We start from the raw sequence: 17,746 nt of genomic DNA, 5'->3' as shown, positions 1-17,746 counted from the left end.
AAAAATTCTTTCAAAATCAGCACAAAATGGCAATGTAAAGTATCACCTATATTAAGAAGTCTTTCAGGATTTATTTTTCTTTCATCTTAAAGTTTTGTTTTGTTTTGTTTGAGATGGAGTCTCGCTCTGTTGCCCAGCCTGGAGTGCAGGGGCACAATCTCGGCTCACTGCAACCTCTGTCTCCTGAGTTCAAACGATTCTCATGCCTCAGCCTCTCAAGTAGCTGGGACTACAGGCGTGTACCACCACACCCAGCTAATTTTTGTATTTCTGGTAGAGACAGGGTTTCTTTCACCGTGTTGGCCAGGCTGGTCTTGAACTCCTGACATCAAGTGATCCGCCTGCCTCAGCCTCCCAAATTGCTGGGATTACCAGCAATTTCCCAAATTGCTTAAAGTTATTAATTAACCATTCTAAACACAACACAAGAGAGCAAGGAGGCGACAAACAGTTGCCACACTTAAATGCAACTCTACTACCTATTTAACAGTAATTAGTGGCTAGGCACAGTGGCTCACATCTGCAATCCCAGCACTCTGGGAGGCCAAGGCGGGCGGATCACGAGGTCAAGAGATCGAGACCATTCCGGCCAATATGGTGAAACCCTGCTTCTACTAAAAATACAAAAATTAGCTGGGCGTGGTAGCGCGCCTGTAGTCCCAGCTACTTGGGAGGTTGAAGCAGGAGAATTGCTTGAACCCTGGAGACAGACGCTGCAGTGAGCCAAGATCGTGCCACTGCACTCCAGCCTGGCGACAGAGCAAGCCTCCATCTCAAAACAAACAAAGAAAAAACAAAAACAACAACAAAAAAACAGTAACTAGTGATAGCTGTGGAAAAACCAGGCCAGGTTAACTCCAGCTTCCTGGGTCTCAACTGCTTCTGTAAAAATGAAAATGTAAAATTAGATTTCTATGACTCTTCCCAAGTTTCTATTAACATTTTGTAATGAATCTGCAAATAATTCTACTGAACATGAGAAAAAGAGCTGTTACTACATTCAAGTGGTTTTAAAATGTCATCTTAAATTCTTCAGACATATTTTTATCTATTAAATATCTGTTTATTTATTTTTAGACACAGGCTCTAGCTCTGTCACCCAGGCTGGAGTGCAGTGGCACAATCATGGCTCACTGCAGCTTTGACCTCCTAAGCTCAAGCCATCCTGCCACCTCAGCATCCCAAGCCAGGACCACTGGCACGTGCCACCATATTCCACTAATTTTGGGGGGTGTGTTTTGTAGAGATGAGGTCTTGCTATGTTGCCCAGGCTGGTCTGGAACTCCTGGCCTCAAGTGATCCTCCCACCTCCAGACATATTTGGAAACAAGTAACTTCCACTTTCCCACTTACAGATTATATGCAGCATTTTTAAAACTCCACTCAAATTCCTCCTCCAGAACTCCCCGACCTCCACTCTAAACTTATTTAAGCTCTTATCCTTCTAACAATTGATATGGTCAGGGAATACAAATTAATTTGAATACTGGCCTCTAATTTTTAGTTGCATGATTTACTCTAAAGCAAAGTAAAAATTAAATTTGAAACATTTCTAGTTTTATCTGTAACTCCTTCTTCCAGTTAATAAAGGTTCCGATACGCTTACTCTTAACAATGCTTAATAACACGCAAGTAATTAGGAACTTAATCGTCCTACTGCTACATCTGCCTGGCATTGTTAATACAATGGTATGTCAATGATTGATTACATTAATCAACAGGCAGAGAAAGGGCCAACGCTGTAAAGAAAACCCAGTGGAAATGCCAGGGTATGTCATTTGCTTCATAAAAACATTTAGCAGTGAGTTTATTTAAACAAGAAGCTCTCCTGGGGAAGACTAAGTGTTTACTTGCAGATATTTTGAGGAAGGAAAGACTAGATAAACTAAATGTTAGAAGATGTACTCAGGCGAAGACTAAAGAAATTAAAGCACAGATCAAAAGAAAAGCCATCGATATGGTTACTACACAAAATCATCTGCAGGTTGGCCTGAGCACACCCTCCTCTTATCCACCACAGAACCTTGTACACCACAGAAGTGTTCACCTGGCAACTGGTAACTTTCAAATTAGAAACCAAAAGTATTGGGCCTCAGACATGTATTCAAACAGCAAAATTACAGTATAACAAAACAATTTTACCTCTTCCTTGTATCGACTTATAGGCAAATCAGGATATTTATAAGTTGTCCCTGGGATGCACGTCACACTGCTTAATTTAGCGAAAGATGGCCTTGGACCTGGATTAAGGCAAAACAAACAAATACAATGCCATTTCTTATCTGGAAAAAGATAACTCAATGTTCTAATCTATATATACAGCATACACACATACACACACACACACACACACACACACACACTCAAATACAAAAATACATTTTCTACAGGCTAAAACTGCCATCAGGGCAATACCAAAGACATGGAACGAACGTAGGTATCCATCAATGGTGGATTGGATAAAGAAAACATGGTACATATACACCATGGAATACTATGCAGCCATAAAAAAGAATGAAATCATGTCCTTTGCAGCAAGCAACATGGATGCAGCTGGAGGCCATCTAAGCAAATTAACACAGAAACAGAAAACCAAATATTAAATGTTCTCACAACTGGGAGCTAAACCTTGGGTACACGCGAACATAAAGATGGGAACAACAGACACTAGGGACTCCAAGAAGAAGAGGGAGGGAGGGGCAAGGGCTGAAAAACTTCCTATTGGGTACTATGTTCACTATACAGGTGATGGGATCAATGGAAGCCCAAACCTCAGCATCACCCAATATACTCTTGTAACAAACCTGAACATGCACCCCCGAAGCTAAAATAAAAAGTTTAATTTCTTAAGAAACTTCCCTTAGCAGCCCACTATTAATCTTGTATAAAAGCAAACTGAGAACATTCTATCCCTCCATCACAGCCACCAATATTGCAAAGCTCAGCACTGCCTTCTAAAACAGGCCTGTAAAACATGCACTCATTGCTGATTCAGTGGTACCAAAACAGTTAAAGAGAAAACTTTTCCTTGAAATTTCAACAGAATGCATCAATTTAAGTGTGCATTCCCTGCTACTAAAATACATCAGTGATAGCAATAAATAAATCAAACAATTTATGAAATACAGGTATCAGGAAAGCAGGCAGCTTGCCTCTGCTCAGGATACATGATACAGAGCTCTGACCAGGCACACTTCTCTGCCCTCTTGTAAAAACATGCCCTGCTCTCTGGCTGCACTACAAATTCTAAACCTCTGGTCATCACGTGACAAACTGACAAATCATCAAAACTCACGGAAGACAAACTTTTGCTGGGAAATAAGTTTTACTTCCAAAATAAACTCTCAGCCAAATTTAGCACCACACTCATCCCCTTACCCCATGACTCACCTTCCCTTCCTATCAGCCCCTTGTTTCTCACCAGCATCTCCTGCTGTGTCACCCTCGGCCTTTCCTAATAAAACCAGGCTTCTCTCTTGTTTTCCTACATCTTTTCCCTACATATATTCCCATTTTCCTAACTGGTCTAATAACATGTAATTAAAATGTGGCTATTTTCCCACATTTGAATCAAAGTTATGTGGTCCCTGTTCTCAATTCTATAAACAGAGTAGCCAGATCTGTCATACTTTCTCAAAGCAAAAATGGCTTCTTTGTGAGTATGTTCTTCCTAAAATATTAGTGACCCCTAACTCAGGAAAGCTGTCCTGCTGATATGGCTTTTTTTTTTTCTTTTTTCTTTTTTCTTTTTCTGGACAGAGTCTTGCTCTGTCCCCCAGGCTGGAGTGCAGTGGCGCGATCTCGGCTCACTGCAACCTCTGCCTCCTGGGTTCAAGCGATTCTCCTCCCTCGGCCTCCTGAGTAGCTGGGATTACAGGTGCCCACCACCACACCCGGCTAATTTTTGTATTTTTAGTAGAGATGGGGTTTCACCATGTTGGTCAGGCTGGTCTTGAACTCCTGATCTCGGCCTCCCAAATTGCTGAGATTACAGGCATGAGCCACCACGCCTGACCTATGGCTTTTTAATCTTCTAATCAGCCTAACTAGTGATTGCCAAGTTTACTAAAACAGGGATTTTCTTTCCATTATCACGTCTCACTTTCCTTCCATTCCTCTTCTCAGTGCTATGGTAATTACTGATGCCTTCTTGTTTTCCCAGTTAATATACCTAGGCCTTCTTGAACATAGTGAAAGAAGGGGAAGAGAATCCCCATGGCCCTTGTGAACTGGACTGAGAGAAAGAAGGCCCTGAGCCCAGACACAGCATGCAGACAAAGGGAGAGGCAAGTATTCTAGTGAGGAACAGGATGGGAGTACAAAGCTGAGGAAGGGCTATTCAAAGGGGAAAGAAGGTGACAAAGATTCTTTCAGAAAGACGAAAAAGGCTGCAGCCACGTTCGTTTTGCTAAAAGACTTCAAGCCCTGGCTCACATGCCGCTAAACAAGCCCTGTTACTTAGACAATATTGGCTTACATTACTTGATTACGTGCATTTTGAAGACTGCTACTTAAAGACAGAAATTTTACAAGAAAAAATGCCAGAAGTCCTAACGGTACTGTCTATACTATAGCCCCTTCTCCATGTAACGCAAAACACAAGCTGACGTTTTTAGGTCACTGGCTGAAGCAGACCCAGCACAAATCAAGTCCTGCCTCCGCGTACACTGCCAAAGGGCAGACAGGAAACCAAACAGCAGAAATGTTCCCAGCTGTGTGGCTCTCGCACCTTTGCATCAGCAACAGAAAAAGAAGGAAATCCATCACGGATAATTTAAGGCAAATCAACAAACTACATACAACAAAGCAAAAATCCAAAAACGGCATGAGGAACAGCTCAACCTTAAAATTGACTATTCTTATTTTCTTGCTGTCTCTTTATCCTACATGATTAACAACACAATGTTTTACATGAACTGGGGAAAACTGGAAGCCATAAAAATTGCTAGTTCTCTTCACTAAGACATATCACTATATCACCATCAACCAAATATGAAATCTAACCAAAAAGTTCAGCACCTAGAGGTTCTAAACAGCACGTAAGGAATTTTAAGTGGTAAGTATGTCAGCTCACATGGTGAACTTAAGACTTATCTTCAAATCTACACACTATATATTACAGAAAATAATTTTAATTACTGGATTACTGATTTAACCATAAAATTAAATCTTCAAAATAGATAATTATATATGACTTTCTCAAAATATGGACTAGTATTCTGAATACAAAATTAACTTGAAGGAAGAATAACGTTTCTCTTTCGGTTATTAGACATTCCACATGGGCCATTCTCTTAAAACCAGAAGAAAAGCTAAGAGGAGGATGAAAACAGCCACTAAATATATCACCACATTTAAAAGGAGGCAGCACTGTGGAATTTAACTACAATCTAAAGACTGTATCCCAGGACAAATTCAAATTGTTGTGTGAAAGCAACAGAACCCTTCAGGAGTCGACAACCTAGAACTAGGCTCACACTGTTAGGAAAGATTTCATTTATCAATGCAAATAAATCTCAGTTTTTAAAAAATGATTAATCTTTAACCATGTAAAATGATTCTACTGTAATCGATAGAAATTCACTGAATGGGTGTCCTTGGATTTCTATTTAGAAATAATTTTTAATACTTATAAGTGAAAAACACCTGTATCAGACCAAAATCAAAAGTGTTTTGAATCAAATTATTTTATAACTGGATATAACAAAATGTTCATGCTGAAACCTGTGGCACTGGACTGGAATTAGAGGCATCAGTGTAATCTCATGGTTTTAATAGAAATAGACATAGAAATAGCTTTGTGTCTGTGTGTGTGTGTGTATGTATACATACACACACACACACACACACACACACAGATAACCTGACCTTATTTCTTCAATGCTCCAGAGGCACTTCAACACTTCAAAACATTTAGCAGACATGATGGTGACATGTTTACAATCCCAGCTATTCAGGAAGCTGAGGCTGGAGGATCACTTGAGCCTAGGAGTTCAAGGCCTACCTGGGCAACATAGCAAGACCTCATCTCAAGGAAAAAGAAGTGGACAGCACCTCTCTGCCTCCTGTGGCCTCCTCCCTCACCCTGTGTCCAAGGCATCACCAATTCCTGTCCGGTTTGTCCTTCAACTGGCTCTCCTCCTCCACTGCCATCCTCTGTCAAAGACACCATCAAGTCTCACCTGGACTAGGACAATGCCTCCAATTCTCCTCAGGTCCACTCTGGCCCCCTCCAATCAACTCTCAAAAATATGACCAAAGCATTTTTTGTAAAACACAAATCTAAACACATGACACCCCCTTCCTCCCTTCACAGTCATCCCAAGAAAAGCATGGAAACTTTCATAGCTTCCCACTGCTCTGAGTATGAAGACCAAAACTCTTCATTACAGCCCACAGGCCCTATTACTAGTCTTGCCTATCTCATCCAACCTCATCCAATACAAGTGTGTTAGTTTTTTACTGCTGCTGTCACATTTTACCTCAAACTCAGTGGCTTAAAACATGCATTTATTCTCTTACAGTTCTGGAAGCAGAGGTTCAAAGATGAGAAGGACAAGGTGTTGGCATGGCTGCTGGATCCTTCCGGAGGCTCTGTAAAGAAGAATCTATTCCCTTGCCTTATCAGCCATGGAGAAGCTGCCTGCATTGGCTCATGGCCTCTTCCTTGTATCACTCCAACCTATGACTTCTGTTGTCACATCTACTACTGACTGATCTTCCTGCTTCCCTCTAGGAAAAACCCTGTGATGACATTAGGCCCACCTGGAAAATCTTCCCATCTCAAGATCCTTAATTTGCATCTGCAAAGACCCCTTTACCATGAAGGTGACATATTCACAGGTCCTGGGGATTAGAACATGGACCTCTTTAGGAGGCTATTAGCCTCCAGCTGACCCTGCCCAGCCCTCCCACACCCACTGTCTACTCCCTAGCAGCACTGGCCCCTCTTTCAGGGCTGGAATACCAGGCTTCCTCCCAGCACAAGGCCTCTGCACACATTTCCCTCCCTGCACCCCCACACTGCCTCAGTAAGGTCCACTCACCCTTCAGATCAAAGCTCAACTGTTACTTTCCTGACACCACAGCCCAAGTCAAATCCTTGTTTTACGCCCCCATAGAGCTGGCTTTCAGATAACTTATTTCCAAAAAGCATTTATTTGTGTAACTGGATGACTAAATGATCATCTCTACAATGATCAGAGATGATCAGAGTTAAAGTCTTTTTTACTTGTCATATTCTCACTGTCTCATACAGCCCCTGGAACACACCTTGATAAATGTCAGTGGCTAAGTAGCCCAAACCTCCATAAGTAGCCAAAGCCATAGTTGATCCGACTGCCCAGAGAAAAGCCCCAAATATATTATGATACCATGTATAAAGAAAGCAAAGAGAGTTTCACATATGAACTTAAAAGTATGAGAACAGACACTTTGAGTTACAGGCATTCATTTGTAATCTAGCTAGTCCTAAAGAGTGGTAATCCATCCGGCACGCTACAGGCCCAGCACGCAGGGTGTGCCGGGCTGCTGCCTGTGCCCCTGGGCCAGTACGTGAGTGTGACAAGAAGGATCACATCACACAGAGTCATCTATAAACTAACTAATGTGCTTTCCAAACAGAAGTATTAGATGATGGCTCTCTTTCCACAATAACACATATGGCTACTTCCTACCTCCAAAGCTGCACAGTACTCTTCCTTTGTACAAAAGACCAAAGTCACCAATCCTCTGGTCACTGGCATATAGGAGATTCTTAAGACTTCCCATAGATTAAGTAACAATTCAATAAACATTCTTATACGTACAACTTTGTACTTTTCTTGGCATAAGTAGAAATTGGACCAGAGATAACATACACTGTGAATGCTCACTTCTGTTAATACACTGGGTTGTTCAGACAAATCTCCTTCCTGAGGTCAACTAAAGATGTTAGATGAAATACACAAACCTCTCCTTAAAAGCACCAAAGGGCTGATGAAATAGCAAGGAGACACCAGGCCAAAGCCTGTGATGAGGCAAGAACACAGAAAGGGAGGCAAAGAACCAAAGGCTGCTTTTACCTTAAGGTGACAGATCTAGCAGAAATTAACCAGAAGAGAGCACACTGACCAAAAAAATGAAAAACACAAAACTAAATGAAAGAGTGGGCCATAGATGATGGCTCAGAATTTTCCTGGACTAATTAAAAGGTACTAATTGGTACAGTCAAGAAGCCCAAATCAATCCCAAGAATGATAAGGATTAATCTACTATTATGTATCGACGGTATTTCATACTTTTTAAAAGGCTAAAAAAGAAAGTGTTACTTGAACCCACATTTGTGCCCGACTCTGAGCACACTAATACGCAGGATGGCAGGACAGGAGGCAGAGCTTCTCAACTGAACTAGCAGAAATCTATGACAGATGACCTCTCATAAAGCAAAAACAATCAAAAGATAACTTCTAGCATATGAATAGGGCTTGGTGCTAGTAAGATAATTTGCTCAGAAAAAAATTCCATACTCACAGAAAGTAACTAACGGTGAACTCTGAACAGTTGTACTCTTGGGAACTGGGAATTTAAGAAGGACCTTTTACTTTTTTATTTTATACATTTCTGCATTGTTTAAAATGTCATTTTAATATCTTTATTGTAAAAAAAAGTAGTTTTAATTAATAGCAAGGTAAGAAACCATTATTAGTCTTCCGAAGAACAGACTATTTAGGATGATCTCAGCTCACTGCAACCTCTGCCTCCCAGTTCAAGCGATTCTCTTGCCTCAGCCTCTCCAGTAGCTGGGACTACAGGCATGCACCACCATGCTCGGCTAATTTTTGTATTCGCCACTATATTTCTTAAAGGCTTCTAATAATTTTTTCTTTTTTTTGAGACGGAGTCTCACTCTGTTGCCAGGCTGGAATGCAGTGGCACGATCTTGGCTCACTGTAATCTCTGCCTCCCAGGTTCAAGTGATTCTCCTGCCTCAGCCTCCCATGTAGCTGAGATTACAGGCACACGCCACCACACCCAGCTAATTTTTGTATTTTTAGTAGAGACGGGGTTTTACCCTGTTGGTCAGGATGGTCTCAATCTCCTGACCTCGTGATCCACCTGCCTCGGCCTCCCAAAGTGCTGGGATTACAGGCATGAGCCACTGCGCCTGGCCTAATAATCATATTTTTTTTTTTTTTTTTTTTTTTTTTTTTTTAAAGAGAGGGTCTCCGTATGTTGCCCAGGATGAACCTGAACTCCTAGCCTCAAGTGACCCTCTCACCACAGCCTCCCGAGTAGCTGGGATTACAGATGCACACCACCACATCCAGCTAGTTTTTTTATTTTTTGTAGAGACAGAGTGTCACCATGTTGCCCAGGCTAGTGTTAAATTCCGGCCTTAAGTGATCCTCCCACCTCAGCCTCCTGAGTAGCTGGAATTACAGGCATGCACTATGAACCTAATATTTTAGCATGTGAACCACTCATGCATCCTATCTAAAATATTTAAAGAGACCTGTTTACCTGGCCCACTGGCTGGTTGGACACTGCGACACACATCAAGCTCTTGTGCTTCGAGCTGTCTGTATTTGTTAATATACTCTACTTCTGAGCTCCTTTGGCTGAGTGACCTGAAAAGAATAGTAAAAGTTAGTATACTATTTCCAAAAAGCCAAGAAACCCTTGTGTACTAGACAAGTTTTTCACATTAAGTCACAGGAAAAAATGCAAATAGTCAATAAACAAATGAATATACACTCAAACTCAGTTACCAGGCAGATGCAAATTAAAACAATGACAAACCATTTTTTCACCCATCAAATTGGCAAAAAGAGCAAATATTTTCAGAATATTTATGAGGAGAGATACATTTATGGTAAATGGGTATGACCACTTATTCTGAAGGGTAGTTTGCAGTATCATTTTTTTGAGGCAAGGTCTCTCTCTATCACCCAGGCTAGAGTACAGTGCTCTGATCATAGCTCACTGTAACCTCAACCTCCTAAGTTCAAGCAATCCTCCCACCTCAGCCTCCTGAGTAGCTGAAATCAGCTAATTAAAACTTAAAACAGCCAGGCATGGTGGTTCACACCTGTAATCCCAGCACTTTGGGAGGCCAAGGCGGCTGGATCACTTTGTGCTCAGAAGTTCGAGACCAGCCTGGGCAACATGGTGAAACCCCATCTCTATAAAAAATATAGAAATGAGCCGGGTGTGGGCTCATGCCTGTGGTCCCAGCTACTCAGCAGGCTGGGGCTGGAGGATCCCTTGAGTCAGGAAGTGGAGGTTGCAGTGAGCCAAGATTATGCCACTGCACTCCAGCCTAGGCAACAAAGCGAGACCCTGTTTCAAAAAAAAAATAAACAGGCTAGGCACAGTGGCTCACGCCTGTAATCCCAGCACTTTGGGAGACCAAGGCGGGCGGATCACTTGAGGTCAGGAGTTCAAGACCAGCCTGGCCAACATGGTGAAACCCTGTCTCTACTAAAAATACAAAAATTAACTGGGTGTAGTGGCAGGTCCCTGTAATCCCAGCTACTCGAGAGGCTAAGGTAGCAGAATCACTTAAACCCAGGAGGCGGAGGTTGCAGTGAGCCAAGATGGTGCCACTGCACTCCAGCCTGGGCAACAGAGCCACATTCCATCTCAAAAAAAATAAATCAAATAAAAACTAAAAACTAACCAAAACTTAAAACACACGTCTCCTACAATCCAACTTTTCCTCAGAATCTTTGTTAAACATCAGCACATGTAAACGAAGCACATGCAAAGACATGCATGGAAACATTCATTTGTTTAGCAAATACTTACTGAACACCTACTGCACAAAAGGCACTGTCTCCAACACTAAAGATATAGCAGGAAACAAAACAAAGTCCTTGCCCACATGAAACTACTATTCTTGTGAAGGAGACATAATAGATACGTAAGATGCTGATTAGAGATGTGGACAAAATTAAAATCGGGTGACGCTATTAAGGATTCCAGGGAGGAAGGGTATATTTTCATAATATTTGTAATAATTAAAACCTGAAAAACATGTCCAACAGGGGACAAGCTAAAACAATGGCATACCTTAGTTAATGTGTATCATTTTTAAAGTGTCATGGCTCTATTCATGCCAATAGATAAACATGTCCAGAATATTAAGTGAAAAAAGACAATTGTGATATGTATTATATGCTATCAACTATGTTTTCCTCATCAGTGTCTGGTTTAAATGCACTGTTGTCAAAGAGACTATATGATACTGATTCTTGAAATTTGAGACAAACTTTATGTAATGATTAATTTTATGTCAACTTGACTGGGCCAAGGGATGCCCAGATAGCTGGTAAAACATTTTTTCTGGCTGTGTCAGGGTGTTTCAGGAAGAGGTTAGCATTTGAATCAGTAGGCTGAGTAAAGAAGACCTGCCTCAGTAACATGGATGGGCATTACCGAGTCCACTGAGAGCCCACCCGGGCAGAACAAAAAGGATAAGGAAGGGTAAATACTCTCTTTTTGAACTGGGACATCCAGTCTCTCCTGCCCTGGGACACTAGAGTTCCTGATTCTCAGACCCTCAGGCTCCGAGATTGACACCGGCCATCTCCCATCCCAGGTTCTCAGGCTTTGCCTTGGATTGGGAGTTACAGCATCAGTTACCCTGGTTCCTAGGCCTTCAAATTCAGACTGAATTTCACCACCAACTTTCCTTCTTCTCCAGCTTGCAGAAGGTATATAGTGAGACGTCTCAGCCTCCATAATCACGTGCGCCAAGTATCATCACCAATCTCCCCCTCTTACAGATCTATATATATCTTATTAGTCCTGTTTCTCTGGAGAATCCTGTCTAATACACTTTAATAAAATGCTGTTTGCATCAAAGCCAACTTTTACCTGTTCCAAAATATCAGCATTCCTCTGGTTACTGTTTGCCTGACATTTACTCATTAATTCACTCAACAATAACAGTGTACCAGGTGCAGCTGAGAGAGTCAAGATGCCTGGGTGGCTCCCACAGGAGGGGGCGGGAAGAGGATGATGAGAAATGGAGGGTAGGGAGCAGAAGGGTATGGAGAAGAGCTGAAGTATCAGGGAGGAGCTGGGAGTAATTATAAAGATTTTGGCTTTTGTTCTGAATAAGATGGGTTTTGAGCAGAGAGAGAAATAACAATATCTGACTTTTAGTTTAACAGCATGGCTCTGACCAGGTGAAGGGGAGCAGGTGATCATCCGAAAGAAAACATTTGCAGCAAAACTTTAATTCCTGGCTGGGCATGGTGGCTCATGCCTGTAATCCTAGCACTTTGGGAGGTCAAGGCGGGTGGATCACCTGAGGTCAGGAGTTTGAGACCAGCCTGGCCAACATGGTGAAACCTCATCTCTACTAAAAATACAAAAATTAGCCCAACGTGGTGGCGAGCACCTGTAATCCCAGCTACTCGGGAGGCTGAGGCAGGAGAAGTGCCTGAAACCTAGAGGCAGAGGTTGCAGTACACCAAGATCGCACCACTGCACTCCAGCCTGGGCGACAGAGTGAGACTCTGTCTTTTAAAAAAAAAAAAAAAAAAAAAAAAAGAGAGAGAGAATTCCTATAAATCACTAAGATAAGAATAAAACGCATAGAAATGTGACTTTTAACTTTAAAAGGTAAATGCAGTAGTATTTTAATTAAAATACTGAAAAAAAGAAATTCAATATCAGTTTCTCCTTAAATATTAACTGCATTTTTTTCAATCTTTTTATTGTGGCAAATATATATAACATAAGGCCAAGCACAGTGGCTCACGCCTGTAATCCCAGCACTTTGGGAGGCCGAGGTGGGCGGATCATGAGGTCAAGAGATCAAGACCATCCTGGCTAACACGGTGAAACCCCGTCTCTACTAAAAATACAAAAAATTAGCCAGGTGTGGTGGCAGGCGCCTGTAGTCCCAGATACTCGGGAAGCTGAGGCAGGAAGATTGGCGTGAACCCGGGAGGCGGAGCTTGCAGTGAGCTGAGATCGCACCACTGCACTCCAGCCTGGGCGAACGAGCGAGACTCTGCCTCAAAAAAAAAAAAATATATATATATATATATACACACACACACACACACATACACATATATACACATATATATACACGTATATACATATATATATACGTGTATATATATAACATAAAACTTACCATCTTAACTTTTTTAAAAAATATTTCCTTTTATGGCTGGGCATGGTGGCTCACGCCTGTAATCCCAGCACTTTGGGAGGCCAAGGCGGGCAGATCACAAGGTCAGGAGATCGAGACCACCCTGGCTAATAAGGTGAAACCCCCGTCTCTACTAAAAATACAAAAAAAATTAGCCGGGCATGGTGGCAGGCACCTGTGGTCCCAGCTACTCCAGAGGCTGAGGCAGGAGAATGGCGTGAACTCGGGAGGCGGAGCTTGCAGTGAGCCAAGATCACGCCACTGCACTCCAGCCTGGGCGACACAGCAAGACTCTGTCTCAAAAAAAAGAAAAGAAAAAAGAAAAAAAAAAAGAAATATTTCAGTTTATTTAAATTGTGAGGTAGAATATAAAACTGAATTAGTAGCTAGTACCACAGAATGGACTTAACTGGTGTTTAATGAGAACAGCTTCTACACAGGATCCCAAGAGACTGACAGGAAAGGGGCAAAGCCCTAATATTAAGCAAATAAAATGTTTCAAACACATTATACAAAAATTTATACTTCATTTCCCTTTTTTGATATTTAGAAAGTGCAGATTTAACAAAAGGTAGCCATATCCTTTCTATGTACAATGCCGATTATAATTATGCAAACTGTCAGTGTGTTATCCAGAAGTCCCAGTGTTTAGCTCTCAAACCTTAAGTCATGGAATTAAGAATTAAAGGGGGTTAAAATAAAAAAGCTAATGACACATTCCAGATAAAGGGAAGCAACAAATACATTAATCTAACAACAGTAAGTTTAACCTGAACTTTTCAAAAAGCTTAACATCATTTTAGTGGAAAATCAGGGATTATTTGGCAATGCTGCTTTTTACTAGTAGTAAACAACGATAAAGTCAAGTGCAGGAATAACCTAACAACCAGTGAGGCATATAAAATTGTGTTTAGGGCACTCTCTGAAAAATTGATGGATTTTTTTGTTGTTTTTTTAACAAGGAAAGATCTTTATTTGGGAATAAAGCATTGCGATGGGAATTACACATAGCACAGTAAATGATTTGTGTATTCAGGGAAGTAAAGAAAGACAAAGGTTTTAAAGGGAAAAATGAGTAGTACACAATTGTTCTGAAATAATTATCCTTGGCTACAAAGATCACAAACAGGGTGATGCTAGTCTGAAGCTGGTCAAGCAGTGGCTGGGCAGATGTCCTTGGAGAAATATTCTTTGAGAAAGGTTGTGATGGCCTTTGTGCAAGGTTGTGGGTTTTGTAGAGTCTTTTTTGTTATAAAACATACAAGTGTGAGACTCCTCTCTTCATGGCCTTCCCTGGCTCTGTTTGTCAGGGTTTTAACATTAATGACTCCATTTTGACTCTGACACATTTCACACATGCAGTTTTTGCTAAGCGTTTGATGAGCAAATAGATGAGGTACACAATATTTCATTCACATAGTGTATCTGGTCCATTATTTACTAGACTGAACCTCTAACATTCTCTCTAACCTCCCGTGATCAAATGTCACATTTCCATATCCTTCCATAATGCAGACTTCCAAGTCCTAGACCTGGCGTCATCTTCCTGTGTTCTTCATAAGAAGATTAGTTTCTAAATTCAAGATTAAATTGCTCAGCACAATAACTGACAAAGAAAATACCTCCTGGAACCAAATACATAGTTTAATCATTGTGGTGGAAGAAGGGACATTTATTTGATTATGAAATAGAAACCGGCTGTATGCGGTGGCTCATGCCTGTAATCCCAGCACTTTGGGAGGCTGAAGCAGTTGGATCACCTGAGGTTGGGAGTCCAAGCCCAGCCTAACCAACATGGAGAAACCCTGTCTCTACTAAAAATAACAAAATTAGCCAGGCATGGTGGCATGTGCCTATAATCCCAGCTACTAGGGAGGCTGAGGCAGGAGAATCGCTTGAACCTGGGAGGCGGAGGTTGCGGTGAGCCGAGATTGCGCCACGGCACTCCAGCCTGGGCAACAAGAGCGAAACTCCATCAAAAAAAAAAAGGAAGGAAGGAAAGAGGGCAGGGCCCATCAAAAGAAAAAAAAAAAAGGAAGGAAGGAAACAGAAGAGGGCAGGGCAGGGCAGGGCCTGATTTGTTTAAATTGGCAAAGCTGGCCGGGCATGGTGGCTCATGCCTGTAATCCCAGCACTTTGGGAGGACGAGGCGGGCGGATCACCTGAGGTCGGGAGTTCGAGACCAAAATGTTGGAACCCCGTCTCTACTAAAAATACAAAAATTAGCCAGGTGCAGTGGCGGGGTGGGCGCCTGTAATCCCAGCTACTCGGGAGGCTGAGGCAGGAGAATCACTTGAACCTGGGAGGCGGATGTTGCAGTGAGCCGAGATCCTGCCATGGCACTCCAGCATGGGCGACAGAGTGAGACCCTGTTTCAAAAATAAAATAAAATAAATTGGCAAAGCCAGCGTTTAGAGCTTCTGTGTCTTCATGAGTCATAACCTTCAAAGTTATTGTTGCAATCACAAATATATGAGGTTGACCATTGTGTTATGCATATTGCACGACTCCCTGGGTGGCATAACCAGAAGCGGTAAGAACATACATGAAATTGTTTATAATCAGAGGTCAAAGTAGAACTAAAATCAGGACTTGAACTGACTATATTTTGGATTGTTTTTGTTTGGAGGATTTACTCCCCTGAAAAACACTTCAATCTGCCAACTTCTACAAAGAATTCTTCTACTAGCAAAATGAATTACACATTGCAAGACATCATCATATAATCTCATCTAGACCCCTGCTTCATGGATTTTCATAGCAGATACATCCCTGTTGTTTGCTTATGTGAGCCAAGAGGTCATTAAAATGCTATTCATGACACAGAAAGACTTCTCAATGGAAGCTGCTGTCCTAAACTTAGCCTCTGCTAGAAATGAATCATGCTATTCACAATTCTTTCAACAAAGGTATCCTCCATCTTAACTATTTTTAAGTGTACAGTTCAGTGGTATTAAATGCATTCATGTTATGCAACCTTCACCACCATCCATCTCCAGAAATCTTCATCTTGTAAAACAATCTCTGTACCCATTAAACAATAACTCCCCATTTCCCTCTATTCCTAGCCACCAACAAATACCATTCTACTTTCTGGCCCTGTGATATTGACTCCTTTAGGGAATCTCATATAAGTGGAATCACAGAGTATTTGTGCTTTCAAGGATTTTTTTTTTTTTTTTGAGATGGAGTCTCACTCTGTCACAGGGTCTTGCTCTGTTGCCCAAGCTGGAGTGCAGTGGTGCAATTATAGCTCACTGCAGCCTTAAACTTCTGGGCTCATGCAATCCTCCCATCTCAGCCTCCTAAGTAGAAGGAACTACAGGCACACTCCATAGTGCCTGGCTAAAGTATCTGTCCTTTTGTGACTGGCTTATTTAGCATAATGTCCTCAAGGTTCATCCATGTCAGAGCGTATGTCAGAATTTTCTTCCTTTTCAAGGCTGAGTAATACTCCTTTCTATGGATATGGACACTCAGGTTGCTTCCACGTTTTAGCTATTGTGAATAATGATGTTATGAACACAGGTGTACAAACACCTCTTCAAGGTCTTCCTTTAAACTTTTCTGGGTATATACCCAAAAGTGAAATTGCTGGATCATATAGTAATTCTATTTTTAATTTTTTGAAGATCCACCATACTGTTTTCCACAGCAGCCCCACCATTTTACATTCTCACCAACAGTACACAAGGGTTCCAATTTCTCCACATCCTCACCAACTCCTGTTTTGCCAATTTTGAATCAACTTTTTTGCTGGGTGCAATGACTCATGCCTATACTCCCAGCACTTTGGGAGGTGAAGGTGGGAGGATCACTTGAAACCAGGAGTTCAAGACCAGCCTGAGCAACATAGTAAGACCCTGTCTCTACAAAAAATTTAAAAAAAAAAAAATAGCAGGCACACTGCTGCACACCTATAGTCCCAACTACTTGGAAGGCTGAGGCAGAAGGATCCCTTAAGCCTAGGAGGTCGAGACTGCAGTGAGCTATGATTGCACCACTGCACTCCAGCCTAGGCAACAGAGTGAGACCCTCCCTCTTAAAAAAATAAAAATCTGTTTTTTTCTTGTTGCATTTTGGGAAATCTCTATACATTCTATGTATTCATCCCTTTTCAGATACATGATTTGCAAATATTTCTCCATCTTGTGAGCTGCCTTTTTACTGTTCAGTTTTTTGATCTACAAATCTTTCAAGTCCAATTTGTCTTTCTTCTTTTGTTGCCTGTGCCTTTGGTGTCATATCCAAGAAATTATTGCCACATACGATGTGAAGTTTGTGCCCTCAGTTTTCCCCTAAGGGTTTTGCAGTTTTAGGTCTTACTTTTGAGCTTTAATCCATTTCAACTTAATTTTTGTATATGGTGTAAAGTAGTAATCCAATTTCATTTTTTTGCCTGTGGATTTCCACTATTCTCAGCATCATTTGCTGAAAAGACTGTCCTGGCCAGGCACAGTGGCTCATGCCTGTAATCCCAGCACTTTGGGAGGCCAAGGCGGGTGGATCACGAGGTCAGGAGATCGAGACCATCTGGCAAACACGGTGAAACCCCATCTCTACTAAAAATACAAAAAAATTAGCCGGGCGTGG

The 17,746-nt window shown here is 41.6% G+C and overlaps 1 protein-coding gene across 6 annotated transcripts in view; it reads right to left on the bottom strand.

Annotated features, from left to right (window-relative positions):
* The window catches only part of TDRD9 (tudor domain containing 9), a 124,104-nt gene that overhangs the window by 87,184 nt on the left and 19,174 nt on the right, over positions 1 to 17,746 (bottom strand). For 4 of the 6 annotated variants that reach the window (XM_016926799.4, XM_016926801.4, XM_016926800.4 and 1 more), the window contains exons 2-4: positions 9,502 to 9,608; positions 8,512 to 8,556; positions 2,143 to 2,240 (exon numbers count right to left, since the gene is read on the bottom strand). In XM_016926799.4, the coding sequence (XP_016782288.1) occupies positions 2,143 to 2,240; positions 8,512 to 8,556; positions 9,502 to 9,608 (250 nt within the window). The remainder of the gene's footprint in view (positions 1 to 2,142; positions 2,241 to 8,511; positions 8,557 to 9,501; positions 9,609 to 17,746) is intronic. The other 2 variants (XM_510193.9, XM_054666327.2) reach the window with 1 other exon arrangement.

Source organism: Pan troglodytes, chromosome 15 (assembly GCF_028858775.2).
Source record: "Pan troglodytes isolate AG18354 chromosome 15, NHGRI_mPanTro3-v2.0_pri, whole genome shotgun sequence".
NCBI classification, from domain to species: domain Eukaryota; kingdom Metazoa; phylum Chordata; class Mammalia; order Primates; family Hominidae; genus Pan; species Pan troglodytes.
Note: the sequence above shows the minus strand (reverse complement) of the source record. Positions and strands in the feature narration are given on the sequence as shown.